This window comes from Lemur catta, chromosome 10 (genome assembly GCF_020740605.2).
Source record: "Lemur catta isolate mLemCat1 chromosome 10, mLemCat1.pri, whole genome shotgun sequence".
In the NCBI taxonomy this organism is placed as follows: Eukaryota; Metazoa; Chordata; class Mammalia; order Primates; family Lemuridae; genus Lemur; species Lemur catta.
In genome coordinates this window covers 18426113-18451516 of record NC_059137.1, presented here as the reverse complement: position 1 = coordinate 18451516, position 25404 = coordinate 18426113, and the positions used below count along the sequence as shown (strand labels likewise).

Here is a 25404-nt window from a genome sequence, read left to right as displayed (position 1 = left end):
GATCGAAGAAGATACAGCATTTGAAGGACTTTGCACAGTGCCTGGCCCATAGATATACATTCAACAAACAGCAATTATTATCATTGTTAATATTATTAGGTAGGTTTGAGTTACTGACTGAGGTCCTTTGGTGGTCCATCATACACACAATGTCCTGTGTTGTGGATTAACTTTAACATGGGCATGTTTTTATGGCATTCTCCCATTCCCTACTGTCACCACCCTTGAGTCCCTCAGCCTAGCAGAGTGACACAATGGAGCAGAATGTGTGACCATCAAGGGGTGGGAGGAATGGATATTTGAGTATAAATTTGGGGCCAGCCTGCCTGGATTCCAGTCCTGGCTCCACCATTTACAAGCTGAATGACAATGAGAAGATGACTGAACTTCTTAGCACTTCAATGTCATCCTCTGTTAAAAATGCGGGAGGGAGGAGGGTTGATAGCACCTTGAGATCACACTAGAGGTTGTAAGAACTGAATGTACTTGAACAGGCTAAGCTACTCCCTAGGTTTCTCCTCTCATGTCACTGGCGCTCATCCTGTCCCCTGTGCTGGTGGTTCTTTGCCTCTCTTACCCTGAATCATGGGACTCAGGGTGCAGGCTTTCCTCTTCTTTATCTACTCCCTAGTGAGTTTGTTTCCTCTCATGTTTTAAATATCATCTATATGCTAAATAATCTGCAATGTACATTTCAAGTCATGTTTCTCTTCTGAACTGGTAGATCCTGCTGGCTACCTGACATCACCATGAGAATATATATTAGACATAACCAGATGGTGGGTACTGAAGCCGGGGGTTTCATTACACTATTGTCTACTTTTATAAATTTTTCCCAATCAAGTTCATTTTTTAACACAGTCAAAAAACAAATTTCTATTTCTATTCCCCTCCCTTGTGCCTGCTCCTCCCATGGTCTTTCCTGTCTCTGACAATGGCCCATCCATCTGTCCAATTGTTCAGGCCAAAATTGGGGATCCAACCTTCCCTTTGCATTCTCTCCCTCATTAGTAAGTTTGGTTACCCCCCCACCAGAATACACCCAGAATCTGCCCGTTACTTAACATGTTGGCTCTATGAACATGCTCCAAATTACCATTGTCTTTCTTCAGGACTGTGGTGTCCTGCTTCCATTCTGCCCACTAAAGCCAATTCTTCACACTCCAGTGGGAATGGTTCTTTTGAGACACAAGTCAGATCACAGCCCCCTTTGGCTCGAACAATGCATTGGCTTCTTTGGCTTCTCGCTCAACATAAAATCCAAAGTATTGTACTTATTGGCTCACAGGGCCCTACACAAGTTGCCCACACTCCCCCACTCAACACCCATCACCTCTTTATTTATAAACTTTTCCCTACTGCTTGCCCCTCTTCCCTTATGTTCCATCCACCTGGGTTCCTTTCTGTTCATGGAACATGCCAAGGGCTTTGCACTCGCTGTGCCCTCTACCGGGAAGCTGTTCCCTGGACATGTGCACAGTTCACTGTCTCGCTTGTTGATCTTTGCACCAATGTCATGTTATCAAAGAAATTTTCCATGTCCAGCCTGTATAAAATAGAATACTCTGCCTAGGACCCTCTAATACTTAATCTGCTTTCCTCCATAGTATTTACACCTGACAGAGTATATGCTTATTTCTTAATTGTTCCCCTCCCTAGAATAAAACTCTTAATGACAGGTTTTTTTTATGTTTTGTTCACTATTGTACTCCTGGTTTCCCAGAAGCATGAGTGGCATATAACAGATGATCAGGAAATATTTTGAATTGAATGAAGATACAATGGTGCCTGGTGTAGGGTAAGTGTGTGTATCGTTGTTACTACTACCACTAGGGTTACTTTTATTGGGATGAGCTTCCTAATATTTCTTAGCTCAGTTATCTCACAATGATATGCAATGACCTTTATTGTTTATATGTGGATGCAGAAGCTGAGAAAGGTGAAATTACCCCTGAAAGGCCAAACAGCCCAAGAGGTGGAGTCTCCTGCCTCCAAAGCCCTGGTCTGTCCGAATCCCTGCAGCTCCTATTTTCCCATGGTGGCTTGGTGCTCACCAGTGGGATCCTGTGCCCTGTGCTTGAACAATCTCTGTGCTACTGTTAAAAAGCTCGTAGTCTGTGGAAAGATCTTTAACAGATATCACTAAGTTGGGGGGAGTAAAAACAGCATATTTCACCTTTTGTAAAAAAAAAGGAGGGGATATTTCGTCTTATTTTCTTGTATTTACATAAAGAAGTACTGGAAAGATACCCAAGAAACTAATAAAAGTGCAGGGCAGGGGAAAGGAATAGTTAGAAACAGAGAAAGGAGTGACGCTCCTCACTGGGTATTCTTAATACTATTTTTATTTTGAATTTTGTGAATTTAATGCCTGTTAAAAAATCAATTTAAAAATACACCTACCAAACTGCCACAGCCCAGAGGAGCCTAAAGAGATGGACAACTCAATGTAAGGTGGTGACCAAGATGGTCTTAACGTTCCCCTCAGCGTGACTGAACTCCAGACACTTCTTCCCGACGCTAGGTCCCTGACCTCCCTTTTCTTAAAGCATTTACTTTAGAAAGTTATAATTATAAATTCTTTCTCTGCCCCTTTAAGATATAAATCTTTTTAAAAGCTTCTTGTCAGTCTTACAACCCAGGACTGCCTTTTTCAATGACAGGGGAGCCCTCTCTTTGAAAGGGACACTTCAGGGAGGATAGCACCCCTACCTCCTGGTCTCTATGGGGGGCTGGGATCCCAACTTCCAGGGGCACCAAGGAGCAAACACAGATGGCCTCATCACAGAGAAATACACTTGCAAATTCAGGAGTAACTCAACGTGCTGTACACATCCGTTGTTCTGTCTCATCTAATGTCCACCAGGACTTTTCCTCTCACTGACCCCAGCGATTAAAAACCCTCCTGCCCTTTGTTTCAATGAATTGATTTCGGACCTCCCTCTCCTATTGCAATAGCCTTGAATAAAGTCTTCCTTGCCTGTTAACATTGCCCAGCGCAATTTCTGCTTTGACAGTTGTATGCTAGATGGGATCCTGGATCAGAAAAAGGACATTACGTAAAAATTAAGGAAATCTGAGTCAAGTATGGACTTTAGCTACTAATATTTAATAATGTGTCAATATTGGTTCATTAATTATAACAAATGTATCATACTAACATAAGAGGACACTAGGAGAAACTGGCTGCAGGGTACATAGGAACTATGTGTGCTATCTTTGTAATTTACCTATAAATTTAAAACTGTCTAAAATAAAAATATCCTATCTGAATCTGGAGCACAGTAAGCTAAGTGAAATAAGGCAGGCACAGAAAGACAAATACTGCATGATCTCACTCATATATGGAATCTATAAAGTCAGACTCGGAGAGTAGAATGGTGGTTATCAGAGGCAGGGGCTGGAGGGTGAGCAGTGGGAGGAAGTGAGGAAAAGGGAGATGTTGGTCAAGGGTACCAAGTTTTAGTTAGACAAGAGGAATAAGTTGTAGTGACCTATTGCTCAGTATGGTGACCATTGTTTTCATACTAATATATATTTTTTATATATTTCCAAATTGCTAAAAAAGGAGTTGTTATATGTTGTCACCACAAGAAATGGTAAGTATGGGAGTTGATGAATACATTAATCAGCTTGGTTTAATCATTCCATGATGTGTACATAAAGCAAAATATCACATTGTATCCCATAAATATATGAAATTAGTATTTTTGATTCAAAATAAAATAAAATACATTTTTAAAAATCCTACTCAAGTGGAGTGTGGGAAAGTCCATCCAAGTATCAGAAAGACCCAGGTAAGCAAGGCTCTGACAGCAGCTGTATGACAAGAGGCAAGTCATCAGATCTCTTTGAGTCCCAGAGAGACTTTGTCCTCATTTATAAAAGGACACTTACAAATCCACTAACATTATGCATTCTCAGTGGTGGCAGAAATTGTTCCTTAGTGGGCAAAAACATCTTAGATATGACAATGGCTTGTGGCCGTCCAATGCTTTAACAGACTCCACAAAACTGTACCCCTTAGTATTAGTTTCTCTCATTAGGGCGAATTCAACCTTAATTATTTTTTTTCCATTGGGAGGGGAGTAATAATTTAAAAAAAAAGGTAAGAAGCACAGATTTAGATAATATCAAAAAGAAAGAAGCATATTCTTTTCCCCTTTATACCAACGTTAGACTCAGTCTCGTTCAGCTTGAATCTCCAGAAACTGGTACCTAACAAGCTCTCGATGTATTCTTATTGGTTGGATCACAAGGCTGAAGGAGAATTTAATTGCAATTTAATTTAATTCTCATGCTATGTTTCCACATCCTTTGCAAATACAGAATGCCTGCACGGCCTCCAGACTCGCTTATTCCCAGTGGCTGGATCCTCACTAACTCCTAAGAAATAGTTAAGGAATTAATAGAAACTTACAGGGGTATCCTTTGGAGTCACTTTAGTTCTCTGTACTATAGCATGATGAGTAAGAGCAATCCTTTTAATGTCTATCTCTCCCCCTACTCTAGAAAGCATCCAAAAGAAACTGAAGGCGCTTCAAGGTCACAGGGAACTCACAGGAGAATGGAGAACTTGACTCAGGGGTTAAGGTGTTTTCAAAGTCATCAGGTATACACTGAATTAACCATCCCTGGGCTACCCAAATGCCTGTGGCTTTGACTCTGGGCTTGTGCCTGTTAATTAACTGCCCACTTAATGGGCTCCTCTGAGGCTCTTACGCAACATAAAAATAAAAGCTCATTTTGGATTCTTAAAAGCCACCTTTGAGGTGTTCCACTAGATTATCATTAATAGTAATTATTCAGTGGTAACGTTACATAAAACCCCAGCCACTGCCCTTGGAGCTTTCTGTATTAATACACGTCCAATAAACTGTCATCGTATCTTTCATTAGAATTGTTACTAAACACATTTCTATTCAGGGCCTCTCCCTGAAATGAAAATATTTTTCCTAAAAAATAATTTCATTGATACACATGCGTAGGCTTACTAATGTGAGCTTAGAATAGACTTAATTTTTCATTTCTCTGGAAGGAATACAAAGAAAGTAATGCTGGTGAATTTGCATCTCATGATTTCAAGTGTGACAGGACGCACACTGCAACACAAGATTTCGGAGTAAAAGTGGTATTTCACAGAATCTTGGGTTCGGGTTTGGCAAACGTCGTTAATATTCCCACGTCTTTACAAGGATTTTTAACCTGACTTTTCTCATCCTCCCTCCTCCTCCCCATAATTCTCCTGTGAGGTAGGCACTATCATGTTCCCTGATTTCACAGAGAGCAAACTGAGGCTCAGAAAGGTTATTAGACAGTGCAAGGCCTTATAGGTAATAACGGTCCCCTTACTTTGGTGCTTAAATAACCCTTCCAGGTTGATCGCCCTTCCTGCACCCTGGCTTACTTACCTCCACCGTCCTATGCCTCGCCCTCCTTACCACCCACCTTGATGTTTATGTTTGCAGACCCTCTGTGCTCACACCTGCCTGGAACACTCCCTCACATAGCTAACTGTTGCTCTATCTTACAGGTCTCAGCCAGCACCTCTTCCAGGAAGTCTTCCCAGGTGCTCCCCACACCAAGGCGGGGCCAGATGCCTCCACTATGTTCCCTAAGCCCCCTCTCCCTCCTGCCATCATGACCCACAGTGCAGTGCACAAATGCATTTGGTGGTCCACCTGCATATGCTTAAGGACCCTGACTGCCTTCCTCATCTTTTCATCTCCAGAGCTTTATGTGGTACATAACAGGTATTCAACAAAAACTTGCTAACTAACAAATGAGAACATGTAGCCAGGCCAGGACTCGAACCTCTGACCTCAAATGCACTCCTTTGACATCATCATTAACACATTAACTGCAATGAGAGTTGCATTTAACTCACTCTAGTTTTGACCCCAGGGCCGTGTGAAGCATATATAAAATCTTACTTGTTGATGTTCTTATCGTTACAATTAATATTGACAATTTAATTCTAAAAACATGGATTAAATGAATAGAAGTTGATAAATTTCATTTTTCTCTTTAAGGTTTACCTTTAATTTACACATAAAATTTTTATTCTATTTTTGTAATAAAACACTGTGGCCCCAAGGAAAAGTTTCTATATTTTTTGTGTGGCAGTCATAATATATTAATAAAACAATAATAACAAATGACTTCTGAGGTGTGATTTCTTCCCAGAGTAAGACACCTATGCTGCCTTAGCATAACATAAATATAATAAAATTTCAGCACTGTGGACTCCATTAATTAAGGATGTATAATGCTTGGCCAGGGGCTGGGCTGGCTCATACCTTTGGAGTGTTTATTTATAAAAGAGATTGCTAAGCACATTAGCAGAGTAAACAAGATCGTGGGGGAAATGGCAGAAGATACTTAAGAGAACAAACTGCCTGGAGTCACATTGGAAGCGCCCATTATGAACAAACAATCGCTGTGCTAATTACAATTGCTCTGCTAATTACAATTATTGTGCTAATTACAATCTATCCTTATCTGTTCTGTAGGTTCCCTATGGACTCTTCCTTCTAAGCCCTTAGACCAGCCTGAGTTACTGCCTGCATTTGAGTGTAATGAAATTACGCTTCTTTAAAAATTATCTCTGCTTCAGATGTCTCCATGATTCAAATAGACTTCCCTCTCCTAGAAAAAGAACATAGTCAGGGATTTTGAAGCCAGAAAATTAAAAGCAAAACCAAAAAAGGGGGCAGAGGGATGCTGTGAAGTGAAGTGAAATTGACCTTGTTGCTTTTGTCGTTTTAGCACCTTTTGCAGACTAAAGACACATTTTTAGGTTAGTTGGAGAACATTCAAAATATGCTATTAACAACGTGTTTTCATCATAAAATGACCATGTTTGGTATATTTAGGGATGTGGACACTGAGAATGAAACTTAAAAAAAAAAAATTAAAGCAGCTATTTTCCTTTCTTCTCATACCACAAATGGGGGAAAGATCGGACAGGCCTTGTTTAAAACTGGATTGCAATTCCCTGCTCCCCATAAAAAAATAAATAAAAGGCGTCTTTGACTAGATCTTAATTTTACTACTTACTTTCTGTCCCCAGTTAAACTAATGAGTGCTGATGGTATGAGATTTTTGTTTCAGTGCTTAAGAATAATAAAGCTTCACCCACGCTAGTGTCCCCTCCCAAATGGACTTCTCGATCATTTTCCAAGAGTTTGTCTTCAACCTTTGGCCTGAACCAGACACACCCCAGCTCTCTGCTGGTTTGTAGCTTTCTGCTGCATCTGATGATGGCTGAAATTGCAGCGTGGGCACATAGAGGAGGCTCTGATGTGGGCACTGAACCTTCGCTGCAGGACTCTGGCGTCAGAAGCCTGCCTTGCATAAGCGCCTCCCTGTGGGCACGGATCTCTCTCTGAGCATCCCTGTGCCCATCTGTGAGCAGCGTGGACAGACGCAGATTAACCTGAGCTACCTTATGCACCAGGGGCCTGCTGGATTGCAGGACAGGACCATCTGCTCTGGCTGTTGCAGAACTGAAACACTCTCTGCACTTGGTCACTCTGGAGAGGATCACAGGAGGGAGACTCCTTTGGGATTTCACAGAGATCTAACGCCACTGGCCTTGAGACTTGGTTTCCTGCTTTCAAACAGGCAAATGGAGGAATGACAATCCTTCTCCACCCTCATGCATAACCTAGGCAGCCGTGGTTCCCATCCTGTTCAGTGTAACACCTTGCTATTCAAAGCTGGTCCTCAGACCCAGCAGCTCATTTGAAATGCAGGGTCTCAGGTCTTATTACCTGTGACCTACTGAAGCAGAACCTGTATCTTAGCAGGATCCCTTGGTGACTGACATGTACATTAGGGTTTGAGAAGCACTGGTATAATTCATGTGTATTGAGTTCTGGCTATAAGAAAAGCCCTAGTTTTACACAGTGTTTTCAGGTATAATAATGACGATGAGCTATTATTTGCCTTCCTTCTCTTAGAGGATCATACGGTTGGAGACCATATGCATGTGCATGTTCACACACATTATCTAGGGTCTGTGAGGTGCTTAAGAGGGCAGACCTTGAGTTCTGGCTCCATCACTGATGGGCAGTGTGACCCTGGATGCCACCCTTCACCTCTCTGGGCCTCAGTTTCCTCTTGTAAAAAGTATGAGACTCAACCTGCTCTGTCCACATGTGCCATGGGAGAAATATCTGCCTATGCCCTGCAAAGATGGGCTTTGAAAACAATAAAAAAATAGTTTCACAATATCAGTTATGCTTAAGGTATTGGGAAATGGATCAGAGGACGTGATGTGGTGATAATGGGGGAAGGACGTTGGGAAAAGGAGGAGGTGAGCATGACCGATCAGCAGCCCAGCAAGGCTTCCTGGTTAAGCTCCATTCCATTGGAATACACCTCCTCTCCCATCAGTCAAGTGCCACTTCTATGCTGATCGTTAAATATTTTTAATGTCACCCCAGAGGTGACATTAAAGAATGGCCAAGGGTGAGACAGCAGGAAATGGCAGAAGAGTATCAGAAACGCATAAAAGTATAGAGTAGAATGGGGGTTGCCAGGGGCTTGGGGGGGGGATTGGGAAGGTGATGGTTGAAGGGTACAGAGTTTTAGTTTTCTACATAAATAAGTTCTGGAGATCTACTATACGGCCTAGTGCTTACAGCTGACAGTACTGCACTGTACACTTAACATTTGCTAAGAGGGTAGATATCACGTTAAGTGTTCTTACCACAAAAAGTAAGATGTAAAGGGGGTGGGGGAAACTTCGGGAGGTAATGGATGTATCTGTGGTCTTGACAGTGGTCAGGGTCTCACTGGCACATACTTACCCCAAACTAATAGATTCATATACATAAACATAGAGCTTTTTAATATGTAAATCTTGCCTCAATAAAGTGGTTTCAAAAAAGAAGAAATCAGCTTTCTGATTCCAGGCCCTATGGTACACCCAACATTGGCCTTGATTCCTATAGAAGATGTCAAGAAACCTTGGAAAAACGGAGTCAAAAGAGAGAAGAGATTTTTCTGCAGCCAGCCGAGGAGTCAGAACGCCAGGGACAATCACCCCTTGGCTCCTCCGATCCAACCTCCAGCTGTTCCTCTCAGTCCACTTCCAAGCTCTCGCCAACGATCCCCAGAGAAGGTAGCAAATGGCTGGAATGTTATGGAATATGACTCCACAGAGAGATTGGGAATGGCCTTGGAAATCAGAAGACGATGCCTCTTTTTAATTAATGATCTCTCCACTACCAGCCTCTGTTGCTTTCTCTCGTTACAATGAGATCATGGTCTGCTACAAAGCACCGAGGCCTGAGAGTACAGAAACACAGCTTCCTGGCCTGGTTCTGCCATTAATTCTCTATGGGATCACTGCACTGGGGCTCCCGTACAGCGTCAGGGTTGGTCCTATGTCTCCAAGCCTTCAGGGTGCGGACCGACAGACTGGGCGGGGGTAGGGGAGAGGCCTGGCTTATTCATTTATTATTATATAATTTTAGGCAATTTACTTAAACACAGAGCCTCAGGTAGTCCATCTACAAAATGGGAGAGTTTGTACAAACTGTTCTCCAAGGCTCTTCCAGCTATAAAATCTATGGATCTTCAGTAATGGAATGAAGGAAATTGATAAGACACTAGAAGGTCCTATTACAGTTCTCAGAGGTGGCAATATGCAGTGGGAGAACGCTGACTGCTAAATGGGCTTTGGTGTTAGACCCCAGTGCTACAACTTCTTCAGCTGTTTGCCTGTTAGGCTGGTTAGCCCAACCTCTCTGTGCTGCAGTGCAGTAGGTGGTACTCATGCTCCACACACAAGTTCTGCTTCTCAGCATGTCTCTGCCCCACCCTTGGAGGAGGCCAGAGGCCTTGATCTGACCCGTGAAATGTAAGCAGAATGTCACTGTTCGGAGGAAATGATGACAGCCAAGTATGTTTTCCACTGTAACAGTGTTCAGGGCAGCACAAAAAGATGATTCTGTCAGCGCAGATTCCCAAATACCAGAATGGCTGGGGCCCCTGCTGATCTGTGAGAGTGCTGTGGTATGATCAACACACAAACACTTTTGTGTCAAGCCACTGAGGTTTTGAAGTTGTTTGTTCCCAAGGCACAAATGCATTCTGATGGACACATTCCTTTCCTTTTTTTGTAAAGCCAAGTTGTTAACGGCCCCTTTGCAATACATATAGAAAGGTCAAATGAGTAAACATATAAAGCATATAGCATAGCACCAGACACATAAAAGATTCACACAAAGTTAAAGAGGGAAAAAGGGAAAGAGCGGGGTAGGGAGGAAAGGGGAGAATCCGGAAGCAGCATGCACAACTGACACTCACCCAGAAAGGCACTAGAAACCCCACCCCAGCCAGAATAGCTCTGGAGGCTGCTTCATAAGAACTGACTCAGTATTCTCAGCTGGGGAACAAGTGGGTGCCGCTAACAAAAACCAGCTCTTCTCAAAACCTGAAGAGAGCCCTTCTGTCTCACCAGGCGTGGGTTGTGGGTGCTGAATCCCAAAATCCCACATCTTACCCAAAACTATCCTCTTACGCTACACAATATGCACATCTAATAAGCAGACCAGATTGGAAAGTGCCTTTCTAGTAAATCTCTCACGAGCTCCTCAAGCTCTTTTGTAGGTCATTCTGGAAGACCAATAAGCAAATGTCTGCTGCTGGCAGAACTGTCTTATTTTTGATGAGGCTTTTTGCAACATCTGCCATCATAGCTTGCTCAGCCCCTCTTCCCAAGCAACTTCTCCTTACTGCCGTTTCTGAGATTCCAGGCTCAATAATAGTTCTTGACTGATGTTTGCCTAAATCCCTGCAATCTATAACCAAAGTTGACCTTTCTTCCTTATAGGATAATGCAGGATGGATGAGGATGGTGGGGAGCAAAACAAACAGATGAATACTGAACACCACCAACCTCTGGAGAGTTTATCTCACTCCGACAATCTGCCCGTTCCCACACTGACTGAGAGCTATGGGAAGGGGATTCTGATGGTGACCCTGCACAGGTCATTAAGGCCAAAACTGGGCACCAAAAGGGATTAGAAGCAGCAAAGGGTCTGGGGGCAATTTGGATGTGAAATCATTAGCTCTGCACATCTCCCTAGAACTTGACATTGTGCCAAAGGCTCTTAAGTCCATCCATGTCTGAGGATCATTCCCAGCAGCACCTATTCTTTTAAAACAAACCTCATTCCTCCCTGGGAATAAACTATATTTTACTTTCGTATGAACTCCATGTCATTCTTTCTCTATTCCTTCAATTCTCCCATTTTTCTTCCCTGCTCCTCCACCTTTTGCCATCTATCTCCTTATCTCTTTAGTCCTGTTCACTGCTCTACGTCTCTCTTATTCTTTGTGTTCTTGCTGTTCCCTCCTTCTGTGACTCAGACTCTTCTGAGACTCTTCTTTCCTGGAGGCACTTTTGTCTCCCTCTCCATGGCCCTGTTTTGTCTCTGTGCTTCTCCTTGTCACTCTTGCCCTGTCTCCACCTTTCCATGTGAGTCTCTTAGTGTGAACCATGCTTAACCTTTGCACATGGCGCATAACCCTTGGAAGGGTCAAGGGTCCTAAACACCTTCACATGCTCAGCCCCCAGTGACAAGGCTGCGGCCTACCTGAAGCAACCTAAAGAGGTGGCCTCCCATGTAGTGGCCTTTGTCCAAGATCCCTCCATAGTTAGGAATTTGGCATCCCCCCACCCCATGGTGCTTGGGTCCTCCTTCTGTGTTGAGAGCAGGGATGGACCATGTGGTTCTCCTCACCATATGCTAATATGGGATATGTGGAAGACGCATACATCCCTTACTGCAGAACCAAAAACCATGGGAGCACTGGTTTGGGAGTCAGAAGCTCAAACTTTCAGTCTGAGAGGAGCTCCAAATTGCTGTGAACATTGATCGAGTTGTATCCTTTCCTGACCCTCAGTTTCTCCATCTGTACTACAAGGGGTGAGTTCTGAACTAGTTAATCTCTAAGAGCCTGTCTAGGTTGCAGACTTTAAGTTTCAAAGCTTTTTGTAAAGTAGAAATCCAGGTTGCTCTTTCAGAGATTCAAGAGAGGAACTGAAAATGCATGTCAGCAGTTGCTAGGGGTTGGGGGTGACCTGGGCAGAGGCAGGAGGAGGACAAAGCAGAGCGACAGCTCTCACACAGGAGACTCCAGAGGGTAGAGGTGTTGATATCCCAGGCCAGATGGTTGTCAGGGAATGAGGCATATGGCCAGGCGGCTGGTGGCAGTGCCTGCTGGCTACTCCCTAGCTAGACCAGAGGTTACTTGGAGGAGGGAGGGAAGGAAGTAGGAGGAAGCGAAAAATGACAATTGCCTTTGATGCTGAAAAATGTGCAAGCTTTCTGGAACTTGGAGGACAAAGGAGCTCCAGCCTGCTCCAGCCTCCTCCCTGTCTAGAACTCAGGAAGGGAGACTTGAAAAAGATAAATTTAGACTCATTAGAAGTGGCTTGGCTTCCCACCACAGGGAGTCCACTGACTTAGCATGGCGCCAAGAGGTGGCATGGTCTGGGGATAAAAATAATTGCACAAAAAGTTTAGCTGAAGCCAAGGATGAGAGAGTTTAAATGGAATGGATTGTCCTAATAGAGTAGTAGTCTGGGGAGTTCCCTAAATCTTCAGGCTGGGATCAAAAGAGAAAAGCCTGGTATGTTCACTATACTCCCCTCCACGAGCAAATCAGAGCATGCACAGGCCCTGGCTATTCGGAGACAACCTAAAGTTGAGAGGTTGGAAACAAGGAACAGAGTGTTTGAGGCAGAAGGATGACTTCAGATGGGGCTAAAAGTCTGTCTGAGACTGGATCCTCCCAGGCCGGCCTTCAAGGTGTCATGCTCTGTCTTACTGACCAGTCTGCCGGCAGTAGGAAGACCAGCATCCCACACGATCAAGAGGCCTGAGCACATGGGCTAGCCCTGAAATGACCTGCTTTGGGACCAAGTCCTATCCATGTAACAGGAGCATCCAGGATGTCATGAAGTCCCTTCAAGAATCCAGCATCTCTTTACCCATGCGGATCCTCCTCATGGACCAAGCTAATCTTCCCACAGGAGAATGGGAACCGGCACCCTGGATCACTTATCACAAGCTTGCCCCTCTGCGAGTTGCTATGAGAAATCAGACTACATAAACCATGCAGAGTGCCTATCACGGCTGCTAGCCTCTGAGAAAACACCCTGTTTTAAAGGTGAGGCAGTGAGATTATGCTGATCATGGGCGGGGCTGGGATTTGAAGCCAGGTGTGTCTAGAAGTATGTCTGGGCTTTTGCAGGTTCCTTCCTGAACAGGAAAATGTCCTCATAGCTTTTATCCCTCCCAGGAGGCATCATTCTCTGCTATCGCTTCAAACTCCGGTTCACAAGACTTGTCCTCTGAGAAGCGCTTTATCTTTTCCTTCTGATTCTTTTCAAAAGGCTTCACGTGGGAACTCTATGGAAACCACTGGCATTCTTTGGAACACTGCTTTGCAAATTAAAATTTCCCTATTTTTTCCCCAACTGTGTGTGTCATCTTGTAAGCTTTTAAATTCCTTCCTCAAAGATTTTTTTTTTCTTTTGGATTCCAAGCAGTATTATTCTATTCATCATCACGCTCAAGACAGTTTCATAGACAATTAAAATTACAGAAAACTAGTATTGCAGAATCTCAGCATTGAGCAGCAGTTTATCCAGACTGTCCTTAAATTTCCCCCAGAGCTTTTCCAACAAAGTAGCATTCAGCCTCTGCTAGAACATCTGATTTGTGGAAATCAGATCTCCAGATATACCTGGCTTCAAATTCCCTTTTCTGGGACTCAGAGGCCTTCATTTTGCCAATAAATCACCATGTGGCAGCCCCGCCACTTTTATCACACTTGGATCCTCTCTCAACCTTACCCTTCACTTGCGACTGCTCATCGCTCACTGCCTCGGCTGCATCTCCCACCCTTCTCCCCTTACTGCCCATGCAATTCGACCACACCAGACCCCTTCAAGTCTTGAAACCAACCACATTCTTTTCCTTCTATTTGTCTCTGCTTGAAACCTTTTCAGTGCTAACTCCTACTCATCTTCCAGGTATTAGCTAAATAACACTGCATTTGGAAAGCAGACTCTAAAGCCTTTCTGTTGCTATCTAATCTAACAGCTGCACCCCACTACCACTCTGTTCCAGCTAAATTCAATCCTACTGTTAATTGCTTTCCTGGAACCCCAATATTCAGCTTCATTAACTAAACACATAAGATCCGGCCCCCAATTATACCTACATGTCAGAGGGTCTAGGGCTATTTTTATCTCATTTTCCATTTTATCCCCAATAAACGGCATGGTACCTAGGATATAGAAGGTGCTCAACTAGCGTGTGATGACCACAAGGATGAATGGTTTTAGAGAATCCACACCTCTGTCTCATTTCTAAAATGGGAGGTAAGGGAGTCTGCTGAATTGAAAGACAAAAGCAAAGCTTTAGAGTCCTCCAGACTTGCATGTGGTTCCTGACTCTACCTCTCACTAAATGATGAGCTTGAGAAAGTTACTTGACCTCTCTGGTGTTGACTTTTCAATTGTAAAATGAAGGTCACGATCCCTTGAAGGGTTCTAATAATGAAAGTAAAATGGCAATATCCTGGCTCTCTCACTTCCTAGAAGGGGGTCTTTGGAAAGTTACTTTAGATTTCTGTTTCTCTTCTGTATAAAGAGGATAATAACAGCCCCTGTCTCACAGGGCAGTGGTGAGGATTACGTAAGTTAATAAATGGAAAGAATCTTAGAATACCCCTGGCCATTATTATTGTTATATTATTATTACTACTAGTAGTAAAGAGGTTGAAAAAGAGTAATTCTTAATAAATGGCAACCATTGTATTATCACTCCTACTATAATTATCACTACTATTAATAAGATGATGAGATGGAGATGATGATGACTATAATGTTTCTTATTAGTTCTGACTTTTATTACTATGACTTCAAATGATAAGGAGAATCTTGCTTTGTGATAATATCCTATACCTTTTCCATGTAAAACTATCTAAAAATATAGCTTTCCTTTTTTTTTTTTTTTGAGAATCCTTTTGTATACATGGAGCAAGTCTTCTCACTCTACTATTTGATGGTTCTTCAGCTTTTGAAGCATGAATACGTTCCACCCAAAGTCTCTCTTTTCTGAGAACAATAGCTCCAGTTTCTTCAACTGTCCAAGGACCTTTCACCATGAGCCTGAATGTCTAATCTGCATAGAATCTCGCCAACCTACTCACCATTCTGTTCCCTCTCATTTGATGAGTGTTCAGTCTTATCTTTTAATTTCTCATGGTACTCCTATATCCATTAATGGGGAAAGAGATCTTTGGCATATTGTTAAGCAAAAAATAAGCAATTTCTCAACAGCTTTACTGAGATTTGGAGGGGAGGCGGTGTATGAATTGTGTGTGTAGATAGATAAATAGGGATAAAGGAAGAGAGAGAAAGAGAGGTATTTTAAAAATAGCTGAGGAAAATGTTAAGTCTGGGTATTTCTGGGTGATGCAATTTTTATATTCTACTATATTAAATGTCTTCGTTTTTAAACTCCCTGAATAGCATACAGGATACTTATTTTTCAATAGGCTGAAAGATGAATTAATTTTTTTTCAAAATGCCATTAACTGTACTTACAGGGTGATTTAAGATTGAATTTAAAACATGTGGATAGAGTTAGGAAAATGGAAAGGTAGGGCAGATATGTGCTAGGTCCGTGCAAAAGGAACCTATGGAATTAATTTTGCTGACTTCTAACATTCCTAGGGTGGGTGTCTGTGAGCTGAAGGGGATGCTGGCCAGTATAACAGGTCTCTATTCCACTGTCCCCAAGGCTTCCTCCCTCTGCCTAGATTGTGGGTCAGTGACTCAGACCAATAAAGTGCAAGTGTCTGCCCCATACCTAAAGGTCATCTGGAAGACTTGGCCTTGGTTCACATGCTGGGTCCGGTTGTTGTAACCATGTAGCATCTCTCCAAAGAGGGTGTCGTTGAATTTGGAGTCAGGTTTGAGGCACTTAGGGCCCTCACAGACATCTGAGAGCATTAGGCAGGATTTCCCATCAGGAGCCAGCTTGTACTCCTCCACACAACTGCAATGTAAAACAGAACTGAGATTAGCTCCGCATCCCGGATGCCCCCGTTAGGGGTGACCTAAAACCAAGGTCTCCTTTGCCTGAAAAACAGGTCAGGAATAGACACAGCTATTCTGGCTGGAATCTATGTAGGGCACAGGTGTCTAGAGAGAAGCACATTAATCCTGCAAATTGGTAAATTCAAGGAAAGTCTTTTGTGACATTTTGGAGGAATCAAGGGGACACCAGCGTGCACATCCACACACAAAGCAAATTTGAAAACTGTTTCCCATGAACACACAGACTTGAAAAAGCATGACAGACCAAATCACGGGGAATTATCAACCAGTTTCTCAAACCAGAATCTATTCCCAGTGTATCTGTCAACCCAGGCTGAAGACTAGCGAAAACAAGGTTTTTATCACCCTTGGAGCTCAGAGGTGAACCTTCCAGGACCATGGACAGCACATAAGCTTCTGTTCAATTAGCAATGTTAGCAGCCTCTGTTTCTCTCTAATCATCCGTTCCTGACGGCCAGAAGGGCCCTTGAGATGCCACTGAGGCAGGGATGGGCTCCTCTACGGACCAAAAAGACATCTGAATGGGGTGCAGAAATAATATTTGCAATATGGGAATGTCTGCAGTGGGAAAGGATCTCTTTGAGAGGCATGGCGGGGTGGGGGTGGGGGTGGGGAATGAGGGGTAGGAGAGTAGTGATCTCAGCCCCTGAAAAATCATTCCAAAAACTGGAATTCTTTTGAGTATCTACCTTTTCACAGTCCTATGCCAGGCACTGGGGGTAGGGTGCACATTAGGGTGCACATAAATAAGCAAGACAGACAAAAGAATGTGCTTTACACACAAGCAAAATAAGAAGCCAAGAAATAAAGCATGTCACACTGTAGGTAGCAAAGTTGGCATTCAAATTCAAGTGTGTTTATCAACAAAAGAACATTTTTCTACTTTTGTCTCCTCCAAATCCAGTGGTTTCGATTTGCATGCTATGACTCTAGTTGGGTTGTGCCAGTTTGAGGCAGTACAAAGCAGACAGTCTCTTATTTGCCCTTCCTTCAAAGGGTGGAAGGGAGATCCCTTGAATCTGACTGCAAAGGGACTCATGGGAGAAGGCAGAGACTCTGTCAGCTGGTTTGGAAGGAAAATGTACCCAGGTTTCAGGAACGAGTAGCTGATGCTAGAGACATACAGCTCAACTGGAGGCAGGAAGAAGACAAGCAGAGCTGAAAACTTGACCCAAGCTCACTCTAGGGAAAAGCCAGGAGTGCCTCATGCATGAAGTAAGCTGTCACTCTTTCCTTGCTTCCCCCTAACCTCTGGTGGAGGTTACTGCACTGATGGACTGATTGTCTTTCATATATTCATGTGTTCCCGCCCAAAGTGCAGTGGCAAGTCTCCTGGAAGGAGGCACTGTCCTGGTTGATGGCTTGGTAAAGTCTATCCCCTTCTTTTTGCATCTGTTAAATGTAAATAACTTCCTCTAAACCCAGTTAGAGCACAGATGAAGCGAGTGTATAGGCAAATGCATAGCATACTCTAAGTGCCTGATAAAATCTAGTTCCATCCATTTATCCCAGGAGGCTCCCAGCAAATACAGATAAATGGTTTACTGGGTACACTGGGCAGAATTCTCTCTTCTCCCTCTCTCTCTCTCTATCTCTCCATACACCCATGTCCCTTTGCATCTGTGAATAAATACATTATTGTTGTAGATGAGTAAACATTATCAGTCAATAGAGTAAAATATTGAAATTCTTCATTTTCCACACCACACTTCTTATCCCAGGGGTCATCACTGTTAACTGTTATGTATTCTTCTAGGGTTTTTCAATGCATTTAAGTACACATCATATATCTATATCTATATCTGTATCACAATAAACTCAGAAACAGAATTATACTATACATTGTTGTGAGACATACATTTGTACCTAATGCTATTTCTTGGGGATCTGTTTAAATCAGTATACATCTAGATCTATCTTTTTTAATGGTTATTCGGCATTGTACAGTGTAAACGTACCATAAGGCATTTAACTAATTTTTATTGATGGGCACTTTGGCTGTTTATGGCTGTTCGTTATTACAAACAGTGCCATAATGAATATCTTTGCACATATATCATTATGCATATGTGTGTGTTTCTATAAAACATATTCCTAGAAGATGGATTGCTGGGTCAACATTTTATGAATTTTAAAATTTTGACAGATCTATTAAACAGTCGTCTGTAGAGGCTCTATCTGTTTACAACTCTCTCACTGATGAATGAGAAACCTCATTTTTCCACATCTTTCATGTTCATTATTGTCAATCTGGGATAAGAAAAATAACTCATTTTTGTTTGGATTTGCATTTCCCTGATTACTGGTAAAGTTCAGCATCCTTTCATGTTCTGGTCATTTGTGTTTCTCCTACAGATTGTCCATTCATGTGCTTTGACCATTCTTCTAGGGGGGTAATTTGTCTCTTTCTTTTTATTCATTTGTATGAGGTCTGCATATTTTCTGGGTAGTTATCCTGCAGCTTCCATACATATTGAAATTTTCTTCCAGTCTGTGCTTGTATTTTAATCTTGCTTTTGATGTCTTATAACCTCCCTGTTCTGGTCCTTGATTGCATCTGAATTTTGTGCAGTGTTTAGAAAGCCAATATGATCAAATACATTTGTGTATATTATTCTAGCATTTTTGTAGATTTTTCGTCTTTGGCAATTCAATATGTATGGAATTTATTTTTATAGAGGGTAAGAATGGTTGTTTTAACTTAACTATTTTTAAAATGGGTAGCCAATTACCTGAAGTGTCCATCCTTTCAACAACTAATTTGAAGTGACATTTTATCATATACTAAATCCCTCTATGTCCCATGCGTACATGGTTGAGGTTCTCCCTATTTCATTATCTGTACACTCCTGCAATAATTCCACACGATTTTAATTACTACAGCTTTATAGAGTATTTTAGATATAGTAGTAAATTATGTCTCCCTCCCCTCATGAACACTGATTTTCTGTTTTAAAATTTCCTGACTGTTCATCCACATTTTTCCTTTCAGAGGAATTTTAGAATTGGCTTGTCAAATTCCATGTAAAACCCTAGTAGAATTTTGGGCGGCATTGTTTTGAATTTGTAGACTAATTTGGAGAAAATGTAAACATTTTATTTTCATTTAATAAATATGTACTGAGAGTCAACTGTGTGCTGGGAACAGCTGACAACTGTGGCAAAGAACACATCTTGCATTTGCCACACTGTGTCCTCCTCCTGGACACAGACTGTAGACCACATGCCTAAGCCTCTCTTGCAGTTGGGCTAAAGGGATCATGTAACTGGATTCTGAATAATGCATCTTATCTGCACTGATAAGATATAAGTCACTGCCAGACTTAGCTTTTTCAAAACATCCTGTGATTCTCTCTTCCTTACGTCTGGCAAGGTTGTATACCGTGTGTTTCAGATGTACACTACGGGATGGAGGAGGCCTGCCTTAATCACAATGGACCTTGCATGAATAAGAAATTAACTTTTGTGTGCAAGCTTCTGGCTTGGTGGGGAGGGGCTTCATTTGTTACCGCAACAAAACTTATCTTATCCTGACTGATACAGCATCTTTATAGTTTGGAATCTTCTAATTGAGAGATATAATTTGTATCTCCATTTTATCAAGTGTTCTTTTAAAACATTCACTGAAGTTTTTGACTTTTTGTCATAAAAGTCTTACACATGGCTTATGGAGCTTATTCAGGAGCATTGTTGTGAAGCACTACACTGTAGAGGTTACAAGTGTGTGTTTTGAATCCAGACCAACAGAGGCCGAATCTCGATTCTACCACTTAGTTGTGTGACCTTGGACAAGCTGTTTAACTTCTCTGTCCTTCTTTTGCTTATCTATAGAGAAGATTTCACCTTATAGAGCCACTGTGAGGATTGAACGAGTATGTTTGGAGTATAGTGTGCCCTAATAGAGTGGTAACTTCTACTATTACATTTTTTCACACTTCAAGAATAAGATTGGTTTTTCATTTATGTTTTCTCTTATATTTTATAGTTAGTTATTGCTGACTTTAGAAAAGCTATCACTGATTTTTTTACAGTTGATTTTGCATTCTGCCAACATAAGGAACTCATCAATTCTGGGCTGGGCATGGTGGCTCACACCTGTACGCTCCGCATGTGCCTGAGGCCAGGGTTTGAAGTTATTTACCGTGAGCTGTGGTCTCCCCACTGCACTCCAGCCTGGGCGACAGAGCAAGATTGTCTCTAAAAAAAAATAACTCATCAATTCTAACATGTCTACCAGCTTCTTTTAGACGAATGAGTACATATTTTTCCCACTTTGGGTATTAGGATTATGGAGTACAATTTTAAAATTGTCCTTTTTGTTCACCCTGAACAGGTGTCTAAAAAACAAAACTGTCCCTTTCATTTCTTTCTCTGGATCTGTTAATATAAGATAGAGGTTATGCATTCCTTGATGACTGGATAAGACCTGCCTATAAAATCTCCTGGGCTTGATGTCTTCTTTTCAGTTATAGATAGTCAACTCTCTTATCATTTATTACCGTATTATCTGCTTATTTACATTTTCTATATCATCATGACTCAAATTTGGTAATTCACATTTTCTAAGAACATGATGCATTCTACCAAGACTTTCAAATGTATTGGTATAAAGTTCTACACAATATTCTCATTAAATTTGTTTTATCTTTTGTGCTTCTACATTTGTGTCCCTAGCTCACTCCTAATGTGTTTATTTGGGTTCTCTCTTCTTTCTCTCCTTTGAATAGGCTTTTTGTGTTTTATTGATGAGGTTCCTTTTTTTCTTTGCTATTTCATTTATTTCAGCTTATATTTTGTATTAATTCCTTCCTGCTATTTTCTTTGACTTTGTTTTATAATTCTTTTTATGGTTTCTTGAGTCAAATGCCTCATTTGTTTATTTTTAATCTTTCCCGGTTCTTAATAAATGCCATGCAGCTTCTGACTACAGCTTTGCCCAAATCCCACAAGCTTGACGTGCAGCCCTCCTGCTCCCTTCTAAAGAGGTGGAAATTTGAGTTTGATTTTTTTTTTCCCTACCCAATTGTTACTTCGAAGATATTTTTAATATAATTCCCAAACAGGTGGATTTGTTTGTTCCTCTTTTGTTGTTAATTTCTAATATTATTGTATTCTAGTCTGACAATATAGTTTGTATAATTTCTGCTTTGGTAAATTTATAAAGATTTCATGCCCCCTTACTTAAGAGAGATGTGAGATGTCAAGTTCATGTTTTGGAGCTAATTAAACTTGAGCTCAAATAGAGGCTGTGCTAACTGCTAGCTATACGATCACGATCAAGTCTGTTAACCTCCCTAGGCTGGTGTCATTTTACATGAGGATACTAACAATCCTTATTATACAGCTGATGTGAGAGTTGGACATAACTTATGTAAAGGATAAAACAATACCTTTCATACAGTAGCCAAGTAATGCATCAGCTATTGTGTTTATTATTATTAATGATATTATGATTGTTTTTATTTGGTCTATTAGTCCACGTACATTTCCAAGGGAGTGTGAATTTACTTCAAGTGGTTCCTAGATCCTAGTTGCTGGATTCTCTCTAGATCCTGATTTCTTAAAGCTGACAGAGTTGTCATTCTTGGATTGCTTTTTTTTTTTTTTTTTTGCTTCAAAGTACATAATTGGGAACTTTTTGCATACTGTTCATTGGGAATAATATACCTATACTATGTATATTTATACATGTGATAATATATAACATATAATAAGTTAAATATTTGCAGTACACACATGCATATGTATGTATATACACACACTTACATGCAAAGCTCCGTCTTGCAGTCAAAATCCCACAGTTTAGTGGAAATTTTTTGGTATATATGAGCTGATTTGTTCCTTATTATAACCTGTAATAGGTAGAGTAATGCTCCCTCATCCCCAATGTCCATATCCTAACCCCCAAACCTGTGGTTACCTTACATGGCAAAAGGGACTTTGCAGATGCACTTCGGTAAAGGATTTTGAGGTGGGAAGATTATCCTGCATTATGTGGGTGGGCCCAATGCCATCTCATGGTTCCTTATAAGAGGAAGATACGAGTATCAGAGTCAGAGAAGGAGATGCAACTTAAAAGCAGAGGAGAAAGAGATGGGGCAGTAAGGGTCCCAAGAGCAGCAATACAGGCAGTCTTTAACAACTGGAAAAGGCAAGGCGACAGATCGTCCCCTAAAGTCTCCAGAAGAAATGCAGCTCCACCAATGCCAAGATACTAGGAGTTCTGGCCTTAAGAATCACAAGATAATAAATTCGTGTTGTTTTAAATCACTAAGTTTGTGGTGATTCATTACAGAAACAATAGGGAATACACAGCCCCCATGGGGAGTATTGCTCCCATTTTCAGAGGAGAAAACTGAGGTTTAAAGAAGTTGACTGACTTACCTGTGGATATACCTAGTCAACAACAGTGCCAGGAATTAAACCTAGGAGTCCGTGCACCAAGGTGTACGTCTATGAGTGTGTGAACGTGAGAGTGTGTATGATTTTAACAATAGCACAAGTGTGGACTTAGAGTGATTTTCTTTTGCTTGGGGGTGGGGAAAGGATTGTGGCTTAGCAGGAGAGACATGGGGAAAAAAAGTAGGGACTCATGAAGGCACATGATCCTCTGAGTTTTGAAACACGAGCAGTTCTTTCTCTCCAGCCACCTTGGGGCATAGGAAGGTTTATCCTAAGGTCTGTTCAGTTGTTGGTTTCTTTTTTTAATTTTATTTTTGTACTATGCCACATAATTACACAGCTCCTTTAGAACATTCTGTCACCGGGAAGGTTTTCTTACAGAAATTTTAAAGAGCGTAGGCTCACAGGAAACCAGCCAAGATCTACATGAAGCTATATTTATACATATGCCAAAAGGAAATACATAAAATAAAATAAGTACGAAGATACAAACTGGGCATTTTAGCTGAAAGCAACGGATTTGTTACCCTTAACACACCCATTGCATTATAGAGAATACTAGAACTAGATGGAACTTTAGAGATTGCACCATAAAAAACTTCTATGTGTTTAGCCAAGAGCAGGTTTTATTTTATTTAATCCTCACAGCAACATCCTGAGATGGGCACTTTTATTCCAACATTGCCACTGAGGACCCTGAGGCTCGGGACATTTAAGTTTATTGACCAAGGTCACATGAGCACTTTCAAAAAGCCAAGGCGTGGACTTGAATCTTCTTACTCCAAGCCCAGTGCTCTTTCCACTTTAGCACAAATGACTTTCTCCCATCTGCTTGTTTTTCAAAGGAGGCAACTGAGACCTACAGAAAAATGGCATCATGTACAAACTCTCAAAGCAGAGAATGCATTTACTTATTCATGCATTTACTCACTTGTTTATTCATTCATTCCTTTCTATAGTTATTTATTGAAATGCATGTACTAGAAACTATTTTTAAAACTAAGAGAGGGAATCAAATCCTAAAACGAAACAATTCGGAATAGAGAAACGTTAAGGATAAGAATAACTCAAGGAACTGCACGCCAGGTAGACATGGACCAATGCTGGGGATAGACCTAAACACCCTATTACCAAGGCAAGGGAAGAGCAGGCTCCTTTTCAGCTTTCCTGATACTGACACCTGTGAGAAAACCCACCCCCTCCCGCCCCCCGCCCCCGGTCATCGGGGCCAGAAGCAGCAGCTAAGGACCTCAACTGCATTAACTCCACTAACAGACGTCATGGCATCTTTCTCACAAAGACCCTCAGGACTGTCCCAATGTTAACCAAAACAGAGATCACTAAAGGCGTTCTCTGAGTGGTCTTAGTCTACAGGTTTTACTCAAGGGAAAAATTTAGAGCTTCTAGAAAAGGAAAGGAAACAGGATTCCATATGGAACTCCAGGCTAATTATATAGTGTATTTTATCTATTCTATAATCCCCAACAATTTTAAGAAACGCTAGCATTTCACTTAACACTAAGAAAAAAATGAAACAAAACAAAACAAAAATCTCCACAAGACTGCCACTTAAACTCTGTCAAACCATTTATAGTAATATACATTCCAATTTCAGAGATGTTAAAATGTGAAAAATATGCACACTTTAGAATCAATGAAATATGTTTCTACACTGCAGGACTTGTCAGAGCCTTTACTATCCCCAGGTACACTGGGAACACCAAGAGGCAGTTACAGAGTACAGATTTTTCCCCTGTGGAAACACTGAACAATGAACTTTCCTTTTTGATCATGGAACTAATGTCACATGGGATCCACACTGGAAAACACCTATTTGAATAAAGAGATGGATGTTATATGTTTCCATCAATTGTCAGTAAATATTTCTTACACTGGAGCTTTTGCAAATGTTTAAAGGGCAGAGAGCATAAGATTAGAATGTTTGGCAAGAACCTGGTGTGCAAATATTCTATGCTAATGCTCAGAGGTAAAATCCACATTCTTTGACCGGAAGTTAGAGTGCTGAGAGCTCAGGCCCTGGCTTAAAAGGAGGAAACCACAACAAAACCAATACCGAATGAATTCCCCAACACCTCGGCCACTGGTTACTGAGCCTCAGAATCAAGACTGCTGTCTCTGTTCACTAGAGTAGACCTCAGCTGTGATGATAAAAATAAGTGGATTCCATTTAACTATGGATAATAAACACACGCATTTATCTCCTCGTTCACCTAAAAAGGATATTAAACAGCTAGGCTAGTTGGGACTATTTGAGGCTGGAAGTGTCCTTTGAGCCCGTGTTTTTTAGTACATTTTCATTCAAATTGGAAGAGAGAAACTTGGAACATCTGAAGCTCCCATCTCAGCCCAATTTTACGTGCCAACTGCCTGTGAGACCCCTCTGGGCCTCAGTTTCCTCCTCTAAATGATCTGGAAAATACTGAAACTTGAAAAATGTTGATGAAACTGCTCACTTTCTCTTACATAGGCACATATAGCAAATATCACTTTAGCAAGTAATGTCAGGTGTATATCCCTTGAAAACAAAACAAAACAAAAACCCACAACATTTCTTTCCTCACACAAGGACAACTATATAATCCACTATCCTTTGTTTTGTTTTGTTTCCTCTGTTTACTTTGGTTGCCAAGAAGCACAAAGCTAAATATATCTCACACTGACTGACTCCCGTTTCACACTTCTGAAACCATTTTCTCTCTTTCCGTTCTCCTCCTTACAAATGGCTCCTATCAGTCCTGTCTTTATAGGAACAGCTTTTTAAAGTACATTGTATTTACGTGAATAAAATTAAGTTCTCTTGGAAGCTGCATGGTAGACATGTAAAC

At 41.4% G+C, this 25404-nt stretch overlaps 1 protein-coding gene across 1 annotated transcript in view; it reads right to left on the bottom strand.

Moving 5' to 3' along the window:
• ASTN2 (astrotactin 2) overlaps positions 1-25404 on the bottom strand; it is an 808895-nt gene that overhangs the window by 266939 nt on the left and 516552 nt on the right. Inside the window, exon 13 of the mRNA XM_045563087.1 lies at positions 15906-16094. Within this exon, the coding sequence (XP_045419043.1) occupies positions 15906-16094 (189 nt within the window). The remainder of the gene's footprint in view (positions 1-15905; positions 16095-25404) is intronic.